Source organism: Tubulanus polymorphus, chromosome 4 (assembly GCF_964204645.1).
Source record: "Tubulanus polymorphus chromosome 4, tnTubPoly1.2, whole genome shotgun sequence".
Classification (NCBI taxonomy): domain Eukaryota; kingdom Metazoa; phylum Nemertea; class Palaeonemertea; order Tubulaniformes; family Tubulanidae; genus Tubulanus; species Tubulanus polymorphus.
In genome coordinates, this window is record NC_134028.1 from 1580794 (window position 1) to 1608048 (window position 27255).

Below are 27255 nucleotides of genomic sequence, written 5' to 3' on the forward strand. Positions count from 1 at the left end.
TAGGTCATCGCGCATAGTGAATTATATGGAAGACCTGGAGGGACATGCCAGTCGCCAGTTGCCAAATACGATAATTGTTCTCCGCCCGCTAGCGCCACCTCGGTATATACCTTTTGTTATTCATTGCCGCGAAATTGCATGATCAAAAGTATGGTCATGAACCCTATAAAACCAAAGTTGGCATAATACATCGATAAAATGCAAAAATATCTCATTCAATCAGAATCATATTTGTAATGGTTATTTTTTGGATGACACCTGGACGGAGGCCAAGAGCACTGATCGATCAGACTGAGGCGCGTCGTACCCATGACGACTCGGAGCTGTCGCCCGCCCAGCGGCAGTGCTCGTTTCAATTTCATTGATTTCTTAAACTGAAGAAAATGTTGAAATTTGGCCGATACGTCGGTCTCACACGTTCACTGAAGTCAGACTCGAGCTGCAGTTTTCGTATAACTAGTGCGCTTGCCGCGTTTCGGCGACCGCCCGGTATATATTTGACTTAAATCATCGTTTCTGTTTTGAAAAAAGGGGTCAGTCACATAATACGTTGAATGACTAAAACATAATTTGCGACTGCGCCCGAGTGACGCGTGTGTGCCCGAGTAAAATACCATGACTATTTAATCAATGATTATGGGTACTACCGAGTGCAATGGTGTTAGATGTCTAAAATCATAGTCTTAACCATTCCCCACTTTCATCTCTGAGTCAGGGGTCCGCCTATAAAAAATTTCATGCATTCTCAGTCCGCAGATCGAGACACGACCCGAGAGAGCCGCGCTGCCAGAATCCCACCTTGACCGGACCGGGCTAGGTGGGGAGTTTTACAGAACTTAGTGGATGACAGCAATAAAATCACGACCACCGTTGATACAATGCCGGACTGCCACAATTTGTCACAATTAATTTTGATGGAGGATGGATGATGGGCCAATATCCCTATATAAACATGAATCTTTTTATATAGGGATACTGGTATCATCCACTCCTCCATCAAATTGTCACAAGCCCGTCTGAACCCGAGCCCGACCCCGACCCGCATTGATATTATTGGTTGCAAATTTATCTGGTCAAATCAGGTTTGATTTGCCTAATTATAATTTGCTAGTCACGTGTAATCTAATCAAATAAGATTTGCACAACATGATGAATTTGACGCCTTGTTCCAAACAGCTGACAAGAAAATACTGTCCCACTTTTTTAAATATTATTTCCCATGAATGGGTTTCAGGTTTTCTTTCAGTTTTGACATTAATATCAGTTTTTCGACAAAAAATTGTGAGTCCACCATCTTCACATCGTATCAAATCACCTCCGGGGGTGATTTGATGATTTGATAAATCGATTTGAATTTGATGCCGTGTTAAATTCAAAAATTAGACCAAATAAAATTTGATTATGACAAGATAAAAACGATTTTACTTTCAAATTTGATTTGACGTGATAAATTTGCCTTATGGTAAATATCTTTAAGGAAACATATATTGAGGTGGCGCTAGCGCGAACGAATCGAAAAGATCTTCAACTAGCAAGTGGCATTTGACAACTAGCAATTGGCAACATGTCCAACTAGCAAATGGCAACTAGCAACTGCACTGCCGTCTTCCATAGTAGAATTGTCCATTGCACCTACTTGTCAGTCATGCTCCGTGTCACATGGAAGCGAATGCGTTCACGGCTTTAAACTGATTAAAATCTTTATTTGCCGAAAAAATGTCAAGCGTGTGAGAATTACAAGTGGAAGGAAAATGCACTTCATGTATTTCTAGTCAATGGAGCCAAGCCGGTGAGTATTGACAAGAAGCTCCAACCCGGAGCGCTTCACTGTTATCGTCCAAACATTATGTATCGCGTTGTGTCTTTCAGCAACATGCTTCTTTTTCCCGAGACGCCATGTTGAGTGACGTCATCGCCGTTGGAGTGTATGGTTTAATATCGACCGCTCGAGTATGTATGGCGCCGTGCAACGTGTGCTGTTTGTAGGGGTCGCATGTGGTTTACGTCGCTCTTCCTACCACCGCTCACTGCGACCGTCGTCCATCCTGAGGAGATTGTCGTCCGATTATTGCACTAAAATGTCAGCTCCATTCTCAATCGTCGAGCGCGGAACTCCGTACAGTCTAGAATATCGTGTATTTTTTAGTAAGTCATTTAGAAGGTGCGGGTAGATCTAGAGTGCATGGGACGGGTGCAGTAGAAGAGGGTCACACGAAATAATCTTGTTCGGGCCCGTTCGTTTTATCGCTCTGATGATATGGTGTCTGTCACTCTTCACATTTTAATCTTGTTTCGAATTCTAAATTTAGTCCTAGGCCTACCTTCCACGACCACACTTTGGTGTTTATGTCATGTTTATTTTAGATTCTAAAGGGTTATGTTGAGGTTTAAGGGACCCTTGACTGCAGTTGCTGAGGTGGATATTTGTTAAATGGAATTATTCTTGTAATTGCTTTTTTGTCTTTTTGATCAGCTACGTGAATGCCTTCATCTGACTTACAAAAACTGTTAGAAATACAACAATTAGGCCTAACAATCACTAGTAAACAGCTAGATACTAGAGGGAATTCAGAAGCTTCTCACTTGCTCGGTAGAACGAACTATACCTTTTCCCCAGTTCAACCAGTTAAGATTGGACTTGGTGTTAAATATTAATCGAAAATTTTACTCAAAACCGAGAAGTCATAGAGAGAATGACATAAAACAAGGAATTATGGAACTGGCATGTACTTCCCAATACCCCATTAATTATTACCATAGTGATATCATCACAGAATATAATAGTAATGGTGTATCAGTACTGAAAAGCTTGATGTATCACAAACGTGGCTTAATGACTTCCAGTAATAGATGTAATAATGAATCAATGTACGGCTATTGATGACTGTAATAACTAGATTTATTCAGTGAGTGAGAGAGACAGAGATGTAGTATTAATGAGATCTGAGTTGAGGTGATAATTAAAACATACCTTTAATAGGCACTGAATAATTTATACACAGTCAGTCATCAGTTGATGAAGGAAATCACGTTTTTCGAATATTTGTATCTGTGATGGCTTTTGATTGGCTGCTGACCATTTTGTTGGAAATTTTATATTAGAAATGAATGAGCTATAAGTTCATGATATTTAAAGAATGTTCATTTTAAGTGCAATATTGTCTGGGGGTAGGTAGGGGCTGTTTTCCTCGATGTGCCAGTTCAGAACCAGTTTGAAAAGAAATGAGCACGCCGACATGAAATGAAATGGTCCCAGTTAGACAAGTTTCTTAAAGAATAAATTATTCATAGTCTGTTCGATGATTTTTCAGAGGATTCTCAAGATCGTATAATTTCTCCGTTCCACGATATTCCGCTATTCGCTGATAAAGAGAACAATGTTTTCAACATGGTCGTCGAAGTGCCGAGATGGTCGAATGCAAAAATGGAGGTTCGTTATAGTCCTTTCAGAAAATTTGATATCTCTCTCTCTCTCTCTGAGTCAGTAATGATGTTTGTTATAATTCTGGGGCTGGTTTTATAGATTGGTATTAACTTTAACCCTGGGTTTTCAATAGAGTTAACGCCTGGGTTAAAGTTGATACCAGTCTATAAAACCGACCCCTGGAATACTCTTCTGCCGGTGTTTTTATTTCGACCAGAATACACAGGCGACTTATCCCGCAATAGATCCATAAATGATCTTGAAATGGTTTAAACCCGTATGTAAAACTGGTTGGGTATTCTGTGGCACATTCTGTAGTCTTCCAGTGATACAAACTGTCAGCTCCAGTTGTGTTATCCATTTCATATCGCTTGAATGCATATTGAAGTTATAGGCTGCGTAGCTTGCTTTGTTTACAATAATGCGTCTGCATTCATCATATTTTTGAACTGTACGCCATTTGTTTAGAAGATTTACTTGATATTTTGTAGATCGCTACTAAAGACAAAATGAATCCAATCAAACAGGACGTAAAGAAAGGAAATTTACGCTTCGTGCGAAACTGTTTCCCGCATCACGGCTATATATGGAATTACGGAGCTCTTCCGCAGGTATAGAATTTAATATGACTCGTACACCGTTTAAATTCACACGCGTTCAAGTTGCAAATTTACTTCGAATGATTTTGATTCGTTTTGATAATCCTTTTCAGACGTGGGAAGATCCGGAAAGGACCGATTCTCATACGCAATGCAAGGGCGACAATGATCCATTAGATGTTTGCGAAATTGGTCAAAAAGTATGAATATATTATACCTTAGTCTTCTCGTGCAATTTGCTTATTGTGAATGAGATAGTGCAGATTATTTATTTAGAAATAATGGTTTAATTTTTGTGCTTCAGGTACACCCACGAGGAGCTGTTATTAAAGTAAAATTATTAGGCGCGATGGCTCTTATAGATGAAGGTAATTACTGAGAAAAACAAAAAAACTTCATTGTATATGATATGCTGATTTCCTTCAATTTTGAGAAGGCATACAACAATGTATTTAACCCGGGAATCCCAATCACAAAAATCGCTTTAAGTGTACATTTATTTTCAGGTGAAACTGATTGGAAAATTATCGCGATAGATATAAACGATCCTTTAGCCAAGGATTTAAATGGTAAGAAAATCTTGTCCTCTTCGCTGCAACTTGGGTTTAAACACTATAAAATCCTTAATATTTATTCTATTCATTTTCGACGATATTAAGCAATTTATGCGTTATTTTTTCAAGGCGTCAATATACTTTCAAGTTAGCTTCTTGTTGAATAAAGTAGACTGTAAGACAAATCCCATCAAAATGATGCTGTCCACTTGGATATTGTTTCGTATCATTTCAGATATCGAAGATGTAAAAAAAAATATGCCAGGATTTTTAAAAGTAAGTACAAGTTGAGTTTTAGTATGAGAATCGGTATGAAGTAATGTCCAGTTAAGGACAATATTAGAATTGTTGTCTTGAATTGCAGGCTACTAATGAATGGTTCCGAATATACAAAATGCCCGATGGTAAAAAAGAGAACCAATTCGCCTTTAATGGTGATTGTAAAAATAGGGTAAGTTTTCTCAATTCGAATCATCTAGATTATAAAACCACGATACTGATTATGGATTCATCTATAGTGAATTTGTTTCTCTTTCAGGAGTTTGCTCTGAACATAGTGGATGAAACTCACAAGTACTGGCAAGCGCTTATAGGTGGTTCAGTGGAAAGTACAGATCTTTCTACGTGAGTAGTCCATTCAATAAATCCCTGAGCAATTTAACAATTATGATAGATAGATTCGGTCAGAGCCGGATTTATTGCACACGTTTACAAAATGATAACAATTCAAAGGTCCGCTTATATCTGAAGAATTCGTGATAATAACCTTTTGGTCAAATCATGTAGACATACAGTGTATGTGTATAGATCTTAAAGGGTTTAATGGCAGTCAGATGCAGTGGGTCTGCCATCCTCCCTCTGCAGGGACTCGAACCTGATGGCATCGCTACACTCAGCCACGGCACAAACCCCTGCATCAGTAGACCGGGTGCGTAGCTACATGCACAGCTTTCCGAACGAAAACTGGCGGCACCAATCAGATTGCTCGTTGTATAATCGTTGAGGCAAATTTCAAGGAAGAACTATAAATAGGAAAACCCGGGCTAAAATAAAACAGGATTTCTGATTGGCTAAAAATCACATCATCTGAACTGCGCATGTATCTGCGCACACGGTCGATTATGGCAGGGTTTCGTGCCGTGGCAATCTCGATGCCATCAGGTTCGAATCCCTGCCGGGGGAGGATGTGGGTCTGCGTGTAAAAAGTGCCCTAAATCTGTCGTGGGTATTTAAATTAAGATGTATTTTTGTTATGCGTATTTCAGAATGAATGTATGTGTACCGACAACACCTAACAATATACCAGTAGAAGAAGCGAGAGAGCTGGTTAATGAGGTATTAAACACTACAGCAAATAACTGCAACAATGTAAGAGATGCAAAGTGATTCATTTCAATCAAATATCTTTGAAAATTGCATCTTTTCTGTCCTGTGTGGATGGTTTTTCTCAAGTCATCAGACATATTTCTTCTACAGCTGCGTCTATGCTAGTAATTTCAACCCGAAACGACTGTTTTGGGTTAAAATTGAGCTCGTATCTTTTTATTTAACCATGAAAGGTTTAAACCTTTCAGTGCGGTGTATAAATCAGTGATAGATTTTGCTAGTACACCACACTGCGGTGTATTGATGTAATTAGTAATTTGTAATTATCTCTTGAAAAATGGCAGCACCTGTCAAACATAGTGAAATATTAGTAACTAACGATATACCGCGCCAGGGTGTAGAAGCACTATAGTGGTATTCCCGTTATTCAACACACTAGGGTGGAATTTTTAAAAATTTTCAAATTATCTTCAGCACTATAGGGTATTAATTAGTCAGCGCTGAAAGGGTTAATAGACTTTAAAAGCTTCACTCTCTGGTTAAAGTGATCTTAATTCTATGATGAGACATCCATGCTATTTTCATCTCAGATAATGTTGCGTCTATTGCCTTATATACTTGCCTTACGTACTTACAATTCTGCTTGTTGCGTTTTGTGTATGAAATATTCAAATTAAAAAACATTGTGCCCATTAATCTAGAAAATGCTGTTGTATTTTCTTTTCAGCATAGCCCAGCTGCTGATCCCCAACCAATTCCAGATGATGGTAAGCTCTTTTTTACCGAACTCATTTGAGATAGAATCGTGATTGAAAGTTGCTAATGAGATGGTCTTTATTTTTCAGTGGATAAGTGGTATTATGTTGATCTGCTGAAGTGAGCGCACAAGATTCTCTAAGACTAAAATCTAAAGATCCAATTCTGTTTATGTATTATGACAACCATGATTGTGTGTTACTGAGTGTACAGTGTATACATGTAAATTGAGTAACTCTGGTCACAACTAAGAGTAAATATCAATGTATACTAACTTGAAACCCACTTAAAACCAAAATATTTGAGGAAACCTTAAATGATATAAAACCAACGCTTAACAATATCATGGATATTTCCGAAACATGATTTTCTTCATTGTTTGATTTCTGGTCATATAGTACTTTATATATTCATTTCAAAGTAAGGTTTACTCCATCCTCGCTTGCCAGGGGTCAGGTATCACTCCCGAACTCGCTTCCACCAGCCCCCTGGCCTCACGAAGCGTAATTTCATTACTGGCGCTGTTGCGCATGACGTCATATCGATTTGCGAAATACTTCCTTGTTCGGTAAAACTTTCGCTGATTGGTCCATTTAACGGGAAAACCAATAGAAGCCTAAAGTCGTTTGTTACAAGCGCTGTGATTGGTACGACCGGATTCTGGTCGGCTAGTAACGACTCCAACGACTCGTGAGGTCAAGGGGTTCGGCGAACAGCTTTAGCGTAGTGGGTTCGAATCCCTTGACGGGTCAAGATGGGTTTACTCTAGAGGTTGATTGATTATATAATGAGTTTAACGGACTGTAGGCGATAGGTGAAAATGAATTTAGCTGTTTGAAAATAGGTAATGGAAAATTGACTGACTAGTGCATATCTTGCCCTCTTATTCATATAAGATCTCAAGTTTGATATTTATTCATAATTTCAGTTTTTTCTTCTAGTTCATTTATGACCTCAAAAATCAAACTCGTAATAGCTCACCTGAACTTCCATTTTCACTGTGATCACTCATGACTGGAGGAACTCATACTTTGAAATAGTGCCATTGATGTGCCAAAAAACCTAGTGCGAAACGTATATCATAAATGATTGACCAGCTAGTGCTGCCACCAATGCTCTAGCGATATTCATTGCACTAATAAGATATACACGTAACTAAATCTTTAGAATGGATAGTTAATGTATTCTTATCGATGAGAAATATGTGTGTAGATTTATAAACGGAGTAAATGCAATCATGAGTTTTAGAAATTAAAACGTGCACTGTCAAGATTATGGTTGTTTAGTTGATACATATATAAAGTATGGGATCTTTGATTGAAATGTATGTGGCAGAAACACTAAAAAATGCAATCTCTGTTTTCTTGCTCTGATATTAGGACCTGCTGAGTGAATCTACTCTGATTTACTCTTCAAGAGTCCAGGGGTAGTCGGCTGTACACTATATGTAAGACATTCTGCCTCTAGATTTTACTATGATATTAAACTGTTACCACTATTAAACCTATTGTTTTTGTTTTATGATTTTGTATACCGCGTACTGAGATTTTCGATTCTCTTTGTCTACACGGTTCTTACAGATTAAGGAAATTCCCGGATTAACTCTTCTTGAAAACCGGGAAAATTTCTGGTCTTGTCTTGATGATGATTGGTACACGGAACTTCTCAAGAAGAAACAGCCCCCACTGAGGTTATCGAGAGTTAGGGTTAGGATTTTGGTTTCTCAGGGTCTGTAGTTGAACCATTGTCTGCCTTAGTTAGGGTCAGGGTTAGGGAATCCTAAAGAGGCTAGACCCACGTGATATAGTTAACAGGGCACGTTCAAACTAGAAAGATGTGGGGCGACAACTCTAGGCAGTTTCAACCAATCATTCAAATCTGTTGAAAAAGCCCGAACAGGGTGGCAGCCCCTTGCTGAATTTCTGTGAACTAATGTCTTCGCCATGGCAACTGGACCCATCATCCGACAGGAAATAAAACCGAACAAACAACTTCAGTTTCGTCTTATTACAATTTCAACTTTGGGAAGTTTATTACAGAAATATGTGTCAATATAAATATGTATCTTGTGCTAGGTAAAATCACATCTACTTTGAAATAAATGACATAAGAAATTAACAAAATTTCTGAATTAGCTGCAAAAAAACTCCCATAATTTTCTCCATGACTGGCTATTGACTCAGTTTAAATGCGCAAAGGAAATTTCTATACCTGCCATTTTCCGTAACTTGATTCGAGAGTTGTTATGAAATTTGTCATCTAGGAAATTCAAAATATTGTATATTGAATCGGAATCCAATGCCCATGTCTGACTAGTCATCCCGCCAGAACTTTTGACAGAAAAAGCTTCGAACAAAGGCAAATAAATTGTTTTTTTTTTACTACAAGTTCCATAACAACGGACAAAAAGAACCAGCATAACAGACGCATAGAAAGATCGACGATTTGATTTCGCTAAAATTCTGAGAAATATTGTCATATTTTTAGTTACACAGTATTTATGTACAACACCCTGGTTGCCCACCCAGACTAGAATCTCTAGCATGCACATTATTAATTACAGACACTATTTACATTTATATCATTATCATGCAATAATTCATCCATCCCAGTTTAAGAAAGCAGCCCTTTCAACTATCTACATCTTTTGCCACTTGCTAAAAAGGTAAACCATTAAAACTAATCCCTTTCGATTGATAAGTAAACTCCAAATATACATATGCTGAAGATTTACTCTTAAGGTTTAAGAGCAATTAAGTAAAACAACAGCCAGAAACAAACTGTGCAATTTGAATAGTTTTGAACTTTTAGAGGTAAGTAGTAAGATTAATAATTCGAAGGCTGCTGAAATGATGAAGTAGGCAAAAGTTGTAGACAATGAAGGTATGCAGTTATTATCTTCATATCCTTGGCACATTAACGAGTTAATATAAATTTAAAGGGGATTCAAAATGAATTCCCTGTTTGACCCTGTATTTCCGTTGGTTATAAATGTTAGGTACACACGCAATCATGTACAGTACTCTGAACGTATACCTCAGTTTAACATACCTATATATATATATATATAGATTGATGACCAGCTATTACTGTCACTTATTAACGTCAAAAGCTTTTGTAAAAATGTTCTGACGGTTTAAACTCTTTTTTGTGTACGATTTGTTTTCAATAATCGTGAGAAATCGATGAAAGATTTTTACGCCAGTTACAAGTGTGTATTATCAGTGCAGTGATGAAAGAATAGGCGTTGTGTGATTTGATTACAATGTCATTTCTCCTCTAGTGTTTTTTTTTCGATTTAATGCGTTTTTCCTATTTGTTGAGCAACTTCATCATTGTCAAAACTATTTACAACATAAAAATATCCTCCACTTACATAATAATTGTCCATTGATTGTTTAACAACTCATATAAGATTGTCACAGTCAATAATTACAATATTACACACACAAAGAATATACCTCGAGTTTATCTTACAAACGAACGTTTACTTTTCAAAAATCCTTCTACACATCATTGACCATCGACCTAGCAATTTCATTAAAACAAGTTATCAAAAACAGAGATATAGAGTTAGTTGAACGAATTTAAGCTTGAAGAGCTTGAAAGTTGGAACCAATCCACATGTGCTTCCGATAATTTTTGATGTATTGAAATATTCAGAGTCTAACAAATAGTTTTGACGACTTAAATGTAATAAAGCCAGTTGCACAGTCATGGTTTGGCTCCAAAAATAGGTTCTAAAATATCATAAAATCAAAATTGCCTTAGAACGGTCATGAAAAGCCATATTGCGCAACTGGCCTGACCAAGTTCTGAGCAGATGCTAGAAAGCCTGACATAACTGTGGAACTAGGGCTGTTCACAGAAAAACCAAAGACACTTCAAAACCTAAAAGAACAACAAATGAGTCATGAAAAAATCTATGACCAATATACATAGTATAGTTAGTGTACCGTGAATAGACTATATGGAGTCTACACAACTTCATGAAGATTCCAGGATTCTTTACAGACTTCGATAAAAACATCATCATTAAAACCACATATATTTTCCTTGATAACAACGAATCACCTAGATCCTGGTCACAACACATATCAATGAATCCTTTGATTGGTAATACGCCTTTAACTATGCAATGGTGATGGCCATTTCAACACCTTTTGAAAACTGATAATACGTACATTGATGTAACTGTTCCAGTGTGTGAAGTCACTACTGCATTTGTAAATATTTTAGAATCAACAAATCATGAACTTGTACCACATTTACAGGGCCGCCAATACCTGGAAAAGACTACCATTTAACCAGCTGGAAATATTTCAGGAACATTTTGTAGGAAATGTTTGAATGGTAAGACCCTCACTTATTGAATCATTTCTCAAGACCAGAAAATGGCAACTAACGATAAGGGAATAGTTGGCAGCCCTGTAATGACAATCAAATGAGAGAGAATTCCTAATAGGTAACATAATCATCTGTAAAACTGAAATAAAATCAAAAATAATCTAAATTCTGACAACCTAATATCACTTTCATATCATATCTAATTACATCATTTTCTTCATTAATTATACACTACAATTATCTATCATTATTATTATTATTATGCATTGATAAAATTTCTCAATATATTCATTGAAGCTCGATCTACATTATTACAGTACGGTTTAATTTGTGACGAAGGCGCAATAAATCGCTAAATAAAATCGTATAAAAAAAAAAAATCGGTGAACTCCTATCTGTCCCTGAAGTAACATCCCCTGATACAAAACATGATGAAAAGTCAAACATTTTGGTGCAAAAATGATCATTTCAAGAAATACCAGCGCAATGTCAGCTACCTTCAATAATCGAGACACAAGAAACTTTGTGGGATGACCATCTTATAAAATCATCGATAAGAATTTGAAACCTAAACGCGTAGTCTTAAACAGAATTTGAAGAAAAATGTCCACAGACAACCGTATTATGTAATTTAACTACCAGGTATTATGCGCTCAAAACAACTGACCTATTTATACTTCAAAAAGGGCAAAGCGAAAATCAATAATGGGCTGAAATAATATGGAATGTTCGCTAAAAAGTACTGACTATATTCAAATGTATTCTAAAGAGACAAATCTCTGCAATAAACATAAAATTGGCCATATCAGCCAGGGAAAAATAGACGGTTCTTAGAGAATTGAGTTAGTCATGTGTATAGGGGGTCTGTGTTGAATCACTAGTATATCACTAATAAATGAGAGATATTTTCAGTGGCAAGAATCAATACGATTTTTTCTTCTGAGAGATACTTTTGAGAGATATGTTATAACAACATTATTTACACTAATAATCAAGCGGATTGACGAGGTTAATACAAGTACATTAAATCTACAAAATGTGCTTATTGTGTATGAAAATGGTTTTAAAACGACGATAATTTGTCATGGCGATTACTGTTATGTTCTCTTGTTATGTCTATGAAAGCATTATATTGAGCATTATTAGGAAGTGCTGTAGAAGCATTTTCCATCGAAGAGTAATCACAGAATCAAGAAATCTATAGCCAAAAAGTAATTCAATCGATGTTTATAGAAAATCTATCGAATATAAGCGACTGTACGCGTGTTCTTGCACCATTTTATATTCAACGCTCTATCAAACTTAAAACTGAATTGTTAAAAAATTAAAATAGAATTCCAACTGCCAACTCCGTAACAGAAAGGGCGAGTAGAATCATGACTAAACCATTCAGAATGTATCATAAAACGTGCGCAGTTAAGGCTTCAGGGCTAAATCGTTAGAATGGAATTTAAACAGGTCTAAAACCGACATGAGAATAAAACATCGGTTGATTTCAAAAATAAACCGTAAAACAAAGCACCTCAGAATGTCTACATTTAGAGAGTTTACCGTGCAGAAATCCGGAACACCACAACGAACGACAATAGTTACAGATAGATTATTAAAACAGTGTCATCTCAATAAGACGGTATAGCTATGATTAATAGAAAAAGCTATATAACCCACCAACTGAGAATTACTTAAAAAATATCTAAGCAAGTATTGGTGTAAGAAAAGAATAAAACGAATGCGTAATTCCTACAGAATAAAACTGAAAAAGCACAGATTATAGCAACAGTTCAGATTTAAATCAACTAGGTGCATCTACAACTTGACTCCGAACAATTAATCATTTTACAAACAAACTTAAAGTTTTAAGGTGTTCCTATAAAAAATGATCTCTTTTTAAGCTAGTCAAAACATCTCGATATTCATATGCATTTATATACCTATATCATGTATCATATTACATATATATATATGCGTATGAATATGAATATTTTTGTAAAAATAAAAAGCCTATCTGCACCATAAACCAATCAGAAATCATATATAGCACTTCTTCATATCGCTGATCGTAAAAATATAAACAAACATTATAATATTTGTATTTATATGTATATAATATATTCGTAATAATAATTTCAACATAAAATTTAAAGCATTCGAGTAAAATGCTCCTCGCAGTAAATCAATGATAGTTTCGTTCCGCCGGTCGCGGGATCCGGTTAAGATAATGACACACGCACAGTTACACACACAAACACACACAATACACGAGTTTCAACTGTGTTAAAAGACTGAGTGCGCAAAGTTCTGTCGGTGCTTCGCCATTTTTAAAATGTACGTCGTACGGTATATTTATATATCTATATATATATATATATCGTCATTTTCATCATTTACAAAATATTACAAAATAAAAGGCAGTAGTTTTTTTTTTCTAGACGTCGTTCGAATCGGAAAAAAAACTGCAACACGTCACACGCGCGTACTTTGAGTCGTCGTCGATGACGAGGATTCCGATTTGATTTTGACAGTTTTCGGTGGTTCGGTCGCGTCGACCGGCGGCGACACATCGGTCGTCGACAGGCAAGACGTCGACGACGACGGCTGCATATCGTGTTGACTCGATGACGAGTCGATTACGTCGTGTTGTTGCAAGTCCAGTTCGGTATCGGAATCGACGTTTGAATTGTGACGACTGGAATTTAAAGGACTACTCGATTCGGGCAAATCGGTGTCGTTCGTAGAGTCGGCCTTCGCGATGTTTGTCATGTTCATTTCGTCGAAGCTGTCCGGACCTTCGGCGTCTTCTAAATCGTCACTGACTCCGTCGTCGTCCTCATCCGTTAAAAATCGTATACATTTTTTCTTCCGCCTGAAACAAAAAAATGACGAGGAAAAGATTTAATTTTTTGACAATCGCGGAAGCGCGGCGCGTATTCGACGCGATGAATAGAAGGTAAACATATGATTAATATAAGTTGAAAGAAAAAATTCGGGAAACTGATGAAACAGAGCTGCCAACCACTGGAAATATTAAAGTAGAATGTTTTAAGGAACATTAAAAATGGACTGCAAGAAGAAAGAACTAAATGATCAAATTAACCAGTAAGGTTCTTAGGCAATGACTTTCTATTTCAGAATTTTTTTGCACCTCATTTCGTAGAAGTTGTTCTTTCAAAATTTTAGTGTTGCTTTATAATCAATATATCATAGTACAACAACAGAATCCACGTAGAAATAAGGTCCACGACTTCAATATTCTCATAGTCATACATTTCAATATTATCAAAGATTTTTATTCAATGGAAATGAATATATTTCTCAATGAATTCTGATGTTACATCTGTAATATATTACAGTACATGATGTTCAATAAAAACTTCATGGCAATCGCTACAGCAAAGCAATGTAGGATTGATACCTACATATTATTGATATCATTACAAATAATCGTATCCTATGTAATATTTATATATATATAAATATGGGTAATGTTAGCAACTGGAAAAGAATCATAATATTTGATTATCAACAATAATATATAGTTTGATGATAAAATATTCATTGGTTTCCATTGGTCGACCTAAAACTGAATTGAAATGTCGGTTGAATTGCTCATAAAACTGCCACCAGGTTAAACAAGTTTGCTGATTATCATTTGAAGGTCAATGCGGAGGCAGGCGTAATTATGATACGGTCAACATAAAGGCTCGTGCGGCGTGCGCCGACTATTTCTGCGAATTAAACTCCCAGTCATTTTCATCTTTTGTTTTCGCGAATCAGACACGTATTTTTTTATGCGAACCATGATGCAATTTGCGCTGAAACACGGACCTTTTGAACTGGGGAGCCTTTACAGTGCCGACATGTGATAATTAACTTTCTTTAGCCCGATATGTAGCGAACTGAAATCGTAAGCCATCTCTCATCGATGTACTGATGTGGAAGGCGGGTGTTTTGATGCCATGCAGCCCCGACTTTTATTCTAATTCAGTGAAATGAAGCTGCTATAATCACAGTTACATTATAAGAATATGAAATCAATATTGTATGCATACCCATGTGGGATCAGAAAGTCTTACTGCATTAAAAAGCTTTGATAATCTATCGCGGAGAAGTTCGCCACGAGCTACGGTGATTTTGAAGCTAATCTCGCAAGTTAGGACGACGTGTTTGCGACCGTAATCATCTCTTTTATGTCGGGAATGGATTAGAACCCGTTTGTGTGACCCGTGGTTATAATACATGACACGACACTCAAATGTTGTCATCGCGATATTTTGTGATCAAAAGCCATCGGACGCCTCTATCAATCTCGGGCGAAGACGCGTTAATCCGAAAGCAGATATTTTCATAAATACATTTCAACTATTCGCGTAGTGAATTACAAATTCAAATATGACAATATGACGAATACACTGAAAGCTTACACTTAACAACAACATGCTTAACTGCATAATAAACATTAACAATTATACAACAATAAATATGCACGTTTCAATTTGCTTGAAAAATGACTGATAGTTTTTATTCTTAATGAATGTGTCCTATGAATATCTATTATCACTAGTGAACCAAGCTACTTGTATTAGATACATTTAAACCCCCTCCCTACAGAACTAACTTATATGCTAAGCATGATATTTCAAGATAAATCATACTGTTATATTTCTTATGAATGATATTCAGCGAAAATTGCTCATAGAGGGATTTAAAAGAGAGTCACTGAATAGAAGGGCAGGAGATGGATCAGATTTCAGGTGATTGATGTACCTGTCGATAATTAATATGATAATAATTATTATTTTATTATTGTTCATTATCCAAATAAACGTCAAGTATTAAGAATAAATACATTATGAAAATTATAACGAATAAAATGAAATACGCATGCAAAAATGATATACGATATATGATATGATATATGATCATCAACTGCTGTCTATAGAGTAAGTAATAATAATAATAATAATGATATCATTATTATCATTACGAAGGATAATATTATCATTATCATCATCATCATCATTATCATTATTAATATCGAATTATCGTATTAATAATAAGAAGTGTTTACAACGATATACGGTGACGAACATGAGAACGACATGAGTAAAAAAAATAAAGTGTGATACCCGGCGACAGTGGATGACGAAATATATGAAAATAATAATGACAATAATAACAACAACAGGTAGAGGCATGATCATGCTGCGAAAAACGATCCCCATCTACCTGTCTCATAGATCAGTCGTCGTAACCTGATTCTCATCTAGGACCAAATTTGTGCTAGTCTCACTTGAGTTTTCATGCACATAAGATCTGAAATAGAACAAGAGGCCATTGCAGAAAAGTTGATTGCGGCGCCGACCGGCACGGCACTGCTGCTACGGCGCAGGCGTGTGTCCGCAACGGTCGGTGCCATTAATTGATTTGTCTTTCAGTTTGTGGTGGTGGTGGTGGTGGTGGTGGTGAACGGTGCTTTTGGCGGATAGATACGAATTGACGAGCGACGAGGTCGTGTGGAGACACACGCTTCGATCGGCTTCAATTCGTTGGGTGAAATTGCTGCGTTCGTCACGTGGTGACCGACAAGCATGCGTCTGAAAATTAACGCAAATCGCATTTCTCTCTCTTTCTGTGTGCGGTTTTATTTGTTTTTGGTTTTTCACGGCACATAAACACTGAGACAGTAGAAAGAGATGAAGATGGTGAAATAAAGATACTACTAATACTAAACAGTGAAACGATGGTGTGACAAAAATGACAGATGGTGAAAAAAAGGCTCAAGATATTTCTATGCTTACCAATAGAATTTCAAAGAATTTAACCGTTTAGTTTTCAGGCCCAACAATAGTTGGACTTCACGACTATCACGGAATCTGATAATCAGTACTAGCTTCATGTAAATACTAGCTAAGAATATCATTGATAAAAAGAACAGATATCAGGGTCTATCCATCATCTTAATGAACTAGTATATCTTCCAACCTTTTTTAAGTGAAAGAACATCTTTTGGACCAGCAAACGTAAAGGTTTTTAGATTCGAGAAAATCAGCACAGTTGTTAAGATTTATGATTTACCGGTATTAACAGGTCCACAGATGAATTGCACATCGATTGAACACGATAGAAAAACCATGTTAAACTAAGCGTTCAGTTGATGATCCGGGCAGGAATGAAAATATCACGGAAAAAGGGTTTAAAGAATCGAAGGTAACTGGGAAAACGTAGTGAAGGAAGCACATGCAGTCTCAAAGAATAAGCAGTACAGAGGTTTCCGATAAAATCACGATCGACTTAACCTCGATATATAAAGTATAAATCCAATTTAAAAACATAGTAATAATAATAATATCAAAATCAATTAAAAAATAGACCGATGATGACTTCGTTCATTATTTTCTCGTTATAGAACCTTAAACTTTTCTGCATTAGCCCCCATCACGTGCTAAAGACAAGCTGATTACTATTTTACTGTCATGCAGATGTTTTATCGAATATAGAACGTTCATTAAAAACCAATTATAATCAATCAGCTTGTCTTCGATATATACATTATATATATACACACAAATATATGATAACACTTTCCAGACTAGTAGCACTGCGCGTTTTAGGAGCGAACGCTCGGCCATCTTCGATCTTCGGTCGATCACGTGAGAACACGAAGAACAATCGGTTATTTACTACACAAAAAGTGATGACACGACACATAACGCGGTACACAATTCCAGTACATGCAGTGCTGCCAGTCCCGACTGAATGAATCGACATACAAAGCTTGTAAAAATTGAGCGCAAACAAATAAATGAATAGAAAATAAGATTTCATCTATCGAGTATTACTGGAATAAGCAAAAAGCTGTGTGATCCTTACCTACACGGTTTACACCACTGACTTTGATGATCTACCCCAAAGCGTGCTCGACATTTCTTAGGATTTGAACAATCTGAAACGAGCAAGATTGCACAATACTGTTTGTTGCAATGTTTGCCAAAAGTTCGTTCTAAATCTATCTTAAACGAATTTACGAATTCGGCTTGAAAGCTTTTAGTTTGTGCTCAATAAGTCGAGTATGTTGGGGAATGACATTGTATCTATAATCTAACTAAAATCATCTAAGACCTTTTCGAATTGATTTCTCACAATTTATTATCATGATGAAAAAAGCGAAGACAAAGATTTTTCCCGAGTACAAAATCTTGCTTCGACCTACTCCAAAACGTAGTGAGATGTAATAAGCTACCAATCAGCATTAAGCGACTACATGTGATAACAAAATGGCTGTACCTCCCACAGGACAATGTGGAGAATACTATAATTGAGTTGCAACACCCTGCATCGTATTTCAATATCTTAATCAACTGTGGTAAAAATTGTAACAAATCATAAATAAAGGTCAGCACGTAACGTTGAACAGGGATTGAAACAAGTTTTTAAAATGAATTTCTTCGAAATTTAGTGCCATATCATAGGTTCTTCGGGAAAGAATTCTCATTTTGGATTTTTTCGTAAGATGCATTTAGAATGTCATCGAAGTTTGGGGCAAATAATCATTGACGGATACACTATACTCATAATTATAACGATGATAATAACATTTATGAGTGGAACTCGAACTGAAACTACTTGTGAAGTGTGAGGATCATGACACAGGGTTACAATATGCAAGAAGCAAATATACACAAACCAACTTTTCATCACAATATACACAATATCTCATATATACTTCGAAATAAAATTCATTCATAAGTTTCGATATGATCATGCGTAGTTTACACAATAATAATAATAATAATAATAATAATAATAATTATAACTGATTGTTTATAAATACCTGAGTCTGCGTTCTTGTTTTCACCGGGAGAATCCTTTTTTCTCTTCTTTCGTTTACTGTGACAAGCGTAGTTATCTCGAGCGCTCCAGCCCGGATATAACTGCATGTGAAGCTCTTTTTCTTTTCGCGCCATCTCGTAATATTTTGCCTGTTCAGACCGGTCTAGCGCGTGCCACTAGAATAAATATATACGACATTAATAAACCCGAAATCAGTCAAAATCTTTCAACGATCATCATTTCCCTTTCAAACTCTACACATAATTTTGTTATTCGATATTATCATCGATTAAACCCTTTTGGGCAAATGAGACTTTTTTCAAAGGTATTAAGTTAATTTCTTCGAGCGTTTTACGGTTTGAATACCGCAATAAGCATTTTTAAGACCTTGATACGTTTCGCAATATTCTCGATATTTAAAGATATTTCAAGCGATCTAATAACCATAAGTGACAGCGCTTAATGTAGAATTTCAACAAACTGAAACAAATTTAGAATTAAACAATCGCGATGAATATAAAATGAAGTTCTTTTCACTTGGAAAATTGGACTAGAATCAGTCCTGGAAAGGGCAAACAAATTGAGAGATATCTTTTGGGATATCTTTCCAAAAATAAGTTCATCATGCAGAAAGCAGAGCATCAAAATAAGGCAGCTTTTCTCGAATAAAACAATATTGCCAGAAATTGAACCAAGAGGGATGAGCCAATGTTTGTCCAATGTCATCATCTTTTCATATCTTTTTCATTTTTTCTTTTCAATTACTTACTTTTCGGCCTAAAATTTGATTAATAGCTGCCGATTCTTTGAGTGTGCATTCTGCCACCACTTTTGCTCTTTGCTCTTTCATAAACAGCATAAAAGCATTAAGAGGTTTCTTGATGTGGGGTTGTTTTTTAGCCGGAGGTTCCGGTTGTTCAATGAGGTCATTACGACCCTGTTCATGTAGAGTAGGATGTCTGAAAATATATATTACGCAATTTATTCAACATAATACACGACGTCATTTCTTACCTTACGACCTAAAATTTGATTAATTGCAGCAGATTCTTTGAGGGTACATTCTGAGATCACTTGCGGACGAATCTCCTTCATGAACAACATGAATGCATTTAAGGGCTTCTTTACATAAGGTTTCTTTTTCTCGGACTCGATAGGTCTTTCAACCTGCAATTCCTGGCAATGTTCAGATTTATCATATAGCCTGAAAAATTATCAGTTTTTGCCACTGAATCCTTTTTCTGATGATTATCACATGAAACTGCCGACCCAGCCCTAACCCCGCGGGCAGATACGGGCATATCCTGAATCTCATCAAGCGTTAGAATGGCCCACCGAATTTCCTCAAATGCAGAAATTGCATTTCCATGGATATCGGATATGCCCCCTTGTTAGAAATACAAGGCCCCTATGGAGTGGTAATGCCATTCCTAGATCGGCCTGTGGATCTAAACCTAATCTTTTAAGTATCAAACTAAACTAATGAATGGATGGAGAGATACAAGTTATCATAATCAGGGTAGAGCCTAATCGTAATAAAGCATCAATTCGATTCATTTTTATCAATCGATTATATTCCTTTTCCATCATTTTCCTCGAAAAGGTTTCTCTATAATGCAAAAGATATTATAGACTTACTCTTTCCAAGAAGCTTCATTCAAATGGGGGTACCAGTGGAGTAGATTGTCAGGACTTCTTAAAATATAAAGATTTATAGGAGACAGTTCAGTTAAGAGGAAACTCAAAATAGACAACAATATTTCAGAGACAGGTCATAAACTATAGAAAATACGATATTAGACACCGAAAGTTAAGAATTCATATTTCAGATTTGTTACTACTGATTGCTTGCTGTAAGCCACGAGTGAGTGATAGAAGTTATCCTATGAAATGTTAGATTTTAAAAGAATAGAATTTTTGAAACGAAGTATAAGGGAAAACATCTCTCCATCCAATCATTCGAGGATCTATGCTTTTAGAATTGAGGTTTTTACCTTGATTATTACTAATTATGATTAAATATACAAGAATTCTTTGAATTAAACTAAAATTAAATGAAAATCTGGATAATTAAATGCACATTGTACAAAGATCAAACAATCTCTAATCTCGCACTGTTTAATACAGAATGACACATGATGAGAGAGAATAAGAGTTTCTCGAAGCTCGGTTTGATGTTGGAGTCAGATAGGTTACTCCAAGGTTTGATATAAGAATCCGTGTATATTTCAAATCATTGATGAATATCTCATTAAAGTGCTACGACGCATCTCTTACTAAAAGTTTCGAATTTAGATCTCAATCTTGAATAACTTAAACCACGTTCACACCTCGTTATTTAGAACGTTGTCCGTTCCAAGTCTTAGTCCATCTTTTAGAACAGACCAAGATGTCACTCAAGCAAAAACTCTGTTCTAAATTGGTTGTGCCACTTTATAATCGACTGGGGCTGGTTGCATAGTCATGGCTTGTATTTAAGACCATTCTAAGACCAACTTAGTTCTATAGCCAATCTAACAACTTAATACCAGTCTTAAGATTTAAGACCAATTTTGGACTTAAGTCACAACTGCGCAACTGGCCCCTGATTTATTAGACCAACGATCAAGGTCTGTTTAAGAATGGAATATTGCTGTGTGCAAATAGAAACAGTGCCAGTCTAGCTGGACCAGTGATATATCAATGTTTGTGAATGCGCAGCATTGATTTGGTCCGTTCTAAATAGGTCCATTCCAGATAGAGGCCAAATCAGAATGGATTAACTGGCGATCTAGCGTGAACTTAAGGCTTTAAGATATCCATCTAATGAGTTAATAATATAAACTCAATGTCCCTACGAGACTGAACATATTAAACATACAGTTCAATTAATACTTACCGATGATTTTCTTGAGTTTGCGAATGTTGTTGTATATCTTGTTTTGGTCCCGGTGTGACTATAGCCGGATGTGGAATGCCGTGATGCATTCCGTGGGGCGGATGAATCAGGCCAGCCGTGTGGTTAAATCGAAGCGCCGCTGAATTCGCCACTAATGGATACGGACCCCGATAACCCGATGTCGTCGCTGGATATGTAGGTGGACCTTGCCTATAAATTCGTAAAGAAAATTAGTTGAAACGAAATTTACCGATATCGACGAAGTAACTTTCAAAACAACCGGGAGGTTGAGCATTAGGGTTCCGGAATAAGGTAGGAAATCATTTTCCATTCAGAGCACCCAGAGACCTGGCAAAAAAATTCAATATCCATATTCCAGGCAGTCGATCTCCGCGAACGGCTTTCAGTATCGAACAAAAACATTTTCAAAGTCGCAACCAATAATCGGTAATCAAGGAAAACCCACAGTTTTACAACCTTTCTTGTATTTCTATGTTACAAATCATTCCGTAACTTTTTAGCTAAAAATAAAGCAGTTTATACGGGGGAAATCGGGAACAAAGTACATTTACATAACCGGCTATCGAGTAAAATAAAGCCTTGTATTAGAAAGATTAGAATCGGGATACGTAATTGTCTGTGAAGATGATAGTCATTCATATATATTGGAAATTAAAAGTGTTGACGCAATAACTGGATGCCTTTAAGGCTATATTCATGTACGCGTTCGAGTGGTATGGGTGTGTTATAGCTTAGTTCTGTCATGTAACACGCACGCAAAAACTTACAGAATCTTCGAGAATCAATTGATTTTCTGTTGACGACAAAATTCAACCCTATCCTCGATAGAAAAGTATAGACAAAGAGAAAACCGGGTACTCGCGAGCGCTTACAGTCATTTTATAAGTAGTTGCCCGCAGCGAGACATTTACACTAAATTGTTCGACCGACCGATCAAAAAATATGAATCGATGGAAATATGCAGGTAGATTGCCACAAATAGATAACTATCAAACATGATATGATATAGCGGAACGTCCGAATGTCACCTTCAACTTAAAAATATATTCACAGTTGCTGCCAATAACCTCTAGAAAGTGCCATCAATCGGTAAACATCATGTATTGGAAAATGTTCACATTAATACCTTCAAATATTACGAGTATATCTAACAACACGTACGCCTGCTTGATTCTTCATTCGAAAAAAAAAGAAACAGCATTCAGAGAGGACTATTAGTTTGAAAGTTGCTCTACGTAGCTACCACTGGGCGCAGCCAACACTACAAAATCCATTATAAGTTCAAATTGTGTTAGCTATCTACAAAGGTCTGCAGGAGTCAAGTCATCACCTCGACAAAGTCAGGCCATAAATTTGATCACAAGTTTTGCATTAATACTTCTAACGGTATGGCTGACGTTTAAGTAAGACGGTAATTTAATGGCTATTACAACCGCAGAAAAGACATTTGATGTGCGAGCTTTGAAGGCATTTGAAGATAATGCGCCGGGCTGTGATCTCCTGAGAGGCAATGCCATCATGCAGCTGAGACCAACACCGGCCTGCTCGTTGTTAAATGATCTTAATGCCGACTGGAAAGTCAAGTCATTAGACCAGTTCTAAGGCGACGCCGCCGGCTCGAGTGCGACTACAATATGTGACCGACGTGTTAGTATTCCACGCTCTCTTTCAACGATCAAAAAAGGATTTCGAAAAAAGTTCACTAAATCAAAAAAGTTTTCGTCTAGAAACCTGAAGATCATTAACAATGGAAAGGATTATATGACTGCGGGGCCACTAACCACATGGCTTTCATCGCTATAAAGTCAACTATTAGAACATATGTCAGTGTGGCTCAAGCCCCAATTCCGAGCCCTTATCGACTGTAGGGAAACCACCGGGAATCTGCTGCCCGGCAGCTTCGCGTCATCAGTGATATTGTAACAAATCTTTTTATGAATTTAAGTAGCAGGTGCGAGCGCATTTTCAAAGGTATCTTCTTTAATGATTTCTGCATGAAATAATGTACATAAACCAGACGAGAAACCATAGAAGAATCATCGTTCAAACGTGAAGAAACAAAGCAACGTCAAAAAACAACTTACCATTGCACTTGTGAAAATTCTGGACTATACATTGGATGCGTATATTGACTGGGATGTGGAGGGATTGGATACATAGGCGGTCGTGGCAACCCTGAAAATATACACAAACAAAACATCGATTTATTATTTTTCATTACATGAAAAATATTTGGGTAAGATCCCTAGAAACACTGTGTAGTCATAGTCAAGTCAAATACATGATTAGAGACCGGGAAACATGTTTCTGTGTTTCCCTATACGTCATGTATATTGAGTTTTATACTCATGACCATATACAGAATATGAAGAACATTTAGCAGCTTTGGTCGAACATATCCGGCAAAAGAGCATCCAAATCAGTAATACGAATTATAATACATAGTAGAATTCATTTCTTCCCTCGCAGAATAATAATAGCAACAGTAGTAACAGCAGCAAGAAGCAAGACAGGTCTGAAATTGACTTACACAACACAGTTTAAAGATATTAAACATCAAACGAGATGAAATATTACTACCTATTTGCTACTATTATAATTTGACGGATATGCACTATGATTATATATATATATATATATATATATATATATATATATATATATATATATATATATATATATATAATTGTATTTGTAAATAGAGAAGATGAAAGAACGTACATCTTTATCTGAATCAAACAAATTACTTATCTATACTGGATAAGAATTTCTTTCCATCGAAACATTCCTTACGTAAAATATGGCGTTCTTTTATTGTAAACTCTGGTCGAAATTTGCTCGGTATAAAACTACGATACGAAGTTTCTTAACGTTCCTGAGATCCGAACTAAACCAGACCCTAGACCTAGATGGAATATCATCCTTTTCCAATCCATTCAGGCCACAATCGCTAATTGTCAATCGGAGTACCATATATGGTTAAACATTAAATTTGTTAACTGTCTAACTTAAATCAGAGCTCTTCAAGAAGAAATTTATGAAAAATCAAAAAAGCTAAGAAATCCCTGAGAAAAAAGAATAATTTCACGTTACCGAAATCAACGATATCCACAGCAAAACACTTTACTTCTTCCATCATCGCATTGACTTAAACTACTGTACACCGCTAGCTACCGAACAGAGCGCGGCCTAAATCTTATGCAACTAATATCTACAAAAGATCGGATCAAAAAATCGCGAAATCCTTCTTAACTACTTTAGCGATTGTCGTTCCATTATTAAGGTGTCTCGTTTCCTACGCGTAGAGTCCTCCTCACTGATGGGTCTAAATCATATAGACACTCTTCGGAATGATGGACTCATAATCAGCTCACAATTCCGATCTATAAACGCAAAAAAACAATCAACCACCTACAATGATACCCCGAACAAAATAACCAGTCTTCGCTTAGATCCGATTTCATGAATTCTATACCTAACATCTACGTTACTGCGCAAATCTTTTGACGTCGAACAAAGCTTTATGAGAATGCGATTGAGGACGAGATGGATTATATAACCGAAACTGAAGACTTTCTTTCGAAACCCGGTTCTTCAGAACGGTCATCGATAACTTTCTTTTCGTTTGTCCATTGATTCCTAATTTATTTTTATTGTCCCAATACGGTCTCTACGTTAAAGGAATGCGAAAATAATATACCTGACTAATTCTATCAAGTTTTTCTTTCATATCACATTGTATTACAATTATAGCGGTAGTGTTAGTAGTGTTGTCATTGAAATTCTGACAGTTATCTCTCCAATATCCGAGATGGAAACCAAATCTTATATCGACTAGATAACAAGGTTCTATTTCTCTACAAGACGTTTGTTGAAAGATTAAAATTCATCAAATCAAAAAAAAAAATTGAGAATCATTTAGATTAAAAAAGAATTCAATACACAGTTCAACAGTTTTGTCCCCAGGTCGGGAACATCCCTTATAAAGCCATACCCGTGGAGCAAAGCAGGGGCTTTGACTTCACGAATTCCGTACAAAACACAGATTAATGGTCGAATTTACAGAATTAGCAGTTTAAATCTAACAACATGATAGGAAATATTGGTTCTGGTTTGTAGTAATCCGGGGTCGAGGTCTTCTCTTGCCTCTCCTATACAGTTTTGGAAACCTCGATCCTGCTCATAATAAACCACTCGAAGATTAATTGATGGCACCCTTTTCCAAGAATTCTTATAAAGTGAAAATTCAGCGAAAAATGCCTGAAAAATCGCTAAAACTTTATTCGCGAATCACGATTTATTCAAAAACCGAATTACTTTTTATCTAAAGCCACGCGATAAAGACAAATACGCCTTTTCAAGTCGGAAACGAATTTAGGGAAATGAGTCCCTTTTAATAGAAGATGCCACGGAAACATTTGTTTCAGGTTCACATCTTCGAAGGCACCGAAGAATTAGCCGATGGGTTTTAATCGCGTTAAAGATTCGAATTAAATTGGATAGAACTGATTTCACCTTTGTGACTTGTGAATAGCGCCCGCAATCAAAGGCTCTGACGGTTTTTAAATGAATGGATTTCTGGAAATGCCCCGATCCTCGTCAAATGAGGATACACTTCGCTCGATTCGACCGATTCAAAGCGAATCCGAGAATCAAAAGAAATATCGCTTTCATCTCGGTTCGAACAAAGTGCGCAAGATTCGTCGACATGTTTACACATGTAAAACCAAAAGGAGCGAAGAGAAATTCTAAATAAGAGCCTGCTGGTTACCAGACAGCTTTTATACGACAATTCTAACTGAGACGCAAACACTCCAAATACACAGAACTGATTTAAACTCGCGAAGAGTAAATTAATATCCATATTTCTGAATGCGAGAAATTGAATATTCTTAAAAAGATTCATATTCTAACAAAACGCCGAAACTGAAGATTCTGCAGAGAGAATTATGATTTTAAAAAAATTTCGATTCGATATGAAATTTTAGCAATTTTTCGAAAAAACGAATCAAAATTGTTCTATAAAGATTGGATTTCGATAGACACAAATAAGTACAAGGGATTTAAAACCTGAAATCATTCGGCTATAGAAACACTATCATAGCATGGAAAATATTGAATTAGAAACCAATATATACAAACTGAAAAACTGGAAAATTCTAGATGTTTCTGTAGGTGGTAAAGTTGCAATAGCTGCAGGGCAATGGTCCATTAGGCATTCTAATTACATCAGCAAATATAGTCTGTATTTTTAATCCCGTGTATTGATGAACAGCTATTTATTCATGCTAACAATCAATGAATGAACTCTATACTGAGAAGTGTTTCTAATATCATAATTATTTCAGAATTTACCTATTTATACTCATTACACCATTTGAAACAGTGTAAAAGCTTTCATCTGTTCTTTAGACACAAGAAGAAATTGTGGAATGGACATAACGCATAATCTGTATTTTATATGTCCATAGTTATAGTTAGCACCTCATCCACACTATACTCATAGAGACTAGTGTCACG

At 36.3% G+C, this 27255-nt stretch overlaps 2 protein-coding genes across 6 annotated transcripts in view; one reads left to right on the top strand and one right to left on the bottom strand.

Annotated features, from left to right (window-relative positions):
- Positions 1–1923: 1923 nt before the first annotated feature.
- On the top strand, positions 1924–8162 carry LOC141903774 (uncharacterized). Of its 3 annotated transcripts, none has more exons than XM_074792073.1 (12): positions 1924–2145; positions 3312–3430; positions 3916–4035; positions 4137–4223; positions 4328–4391; positions 4530–4592; positions 4813–4853; positions 4942–5028; positions 5116–5201; positions 5843–5945; positions 6631–6670; positions 6749–8162. In XM_074792073.1, the coding sequence occupies exons 1-12, from the start codon at positions 1953–1955 to the stop codon at positions 6781–6783; spliced, it is 1038 nt and encodes a 345-aa protein (XP_074648174.1). In that variant the 5' UTR covers positions 1924–1952; the 3' UTR covers positions 6784–8162. The 3 variants fall into 3 exon arrangements, with proteins under 3 accessions (XP_074648174.1, XP_074648175.1, XP_074648176.1); XM_074792074.1 differs by having other exon boundaries at positions 5843–5912; XM_074792075.1 differs by lacking the exons at positions 6631–6670; positions 6749–8162 and adding an exon at positions 6054–6083.
- Positions 8163–12974: 4812 nt separating this feature from the next.
- Positions 12975–27255, bottom strand: part of LOC141904797 (transcription factor 7-like 2) — a 73413-nt gene continuing 59132 nt past the window's right edge. Inside the window, exons 6-13 of one of the 3 annotated variants that reach the window (XM_074793474.1) lie at positions 23820–23910; positions 21715–21924; positions 20475–20531; positions 19606–19795; positions 18838–19012; positions 17877–17949; positions 16233–16319; positions 13751–13869 (exon numbers count right to left, since the gene is read on the bottom strand). In XM_074793474.1, the coding sequence (XP_074649575.1) occupies positions 16238–16319; positions 17877–17949; positions 18838–19012; positions 19606–19795; positions 20475–20531; positions 21715–21924; positions 23820–23910 (878 nt within the window). In that variant the 3' untranslated portion in view covers positions 13751–13869; positions 16233–16237. Of the gene's footprint in view, positions 13870–16232; positions 16320–17876; positions 17950–18837; positions 19013–19605; positions 19796–20474; positions 20532–21714; positions 21925–23819; positions 23911–27255 lie in introns of all 3 variants that reach the window. The other 2 variants (XM_074793472.1, XM_074793473.1) reach the window with 2 other exon arrangements.

Coding starts and splice junctions, on each gene's coding strand:
- LOC141903774 (XM_074792073.1), top strand. CDS start 1,953: ATGTATGGCGCCGTGCAACGTGTGCTGTTTGTAGGGGTCGCATGTGGT. Junction 4,036..4,136: donor ATTACGGAGCTCTTCCGCAG/GTATAGAATTTA, acceptor AATCCTTTTCAG/ACGTGGGAAGATCCGGAAAG. Junction 6,671..6,748: donor CCAACCAATTCCAGATGATG/GTAAGCTCTTTT, acceptor TTTATTTTTCAG/TGGATAAGTGGTATTATGTT.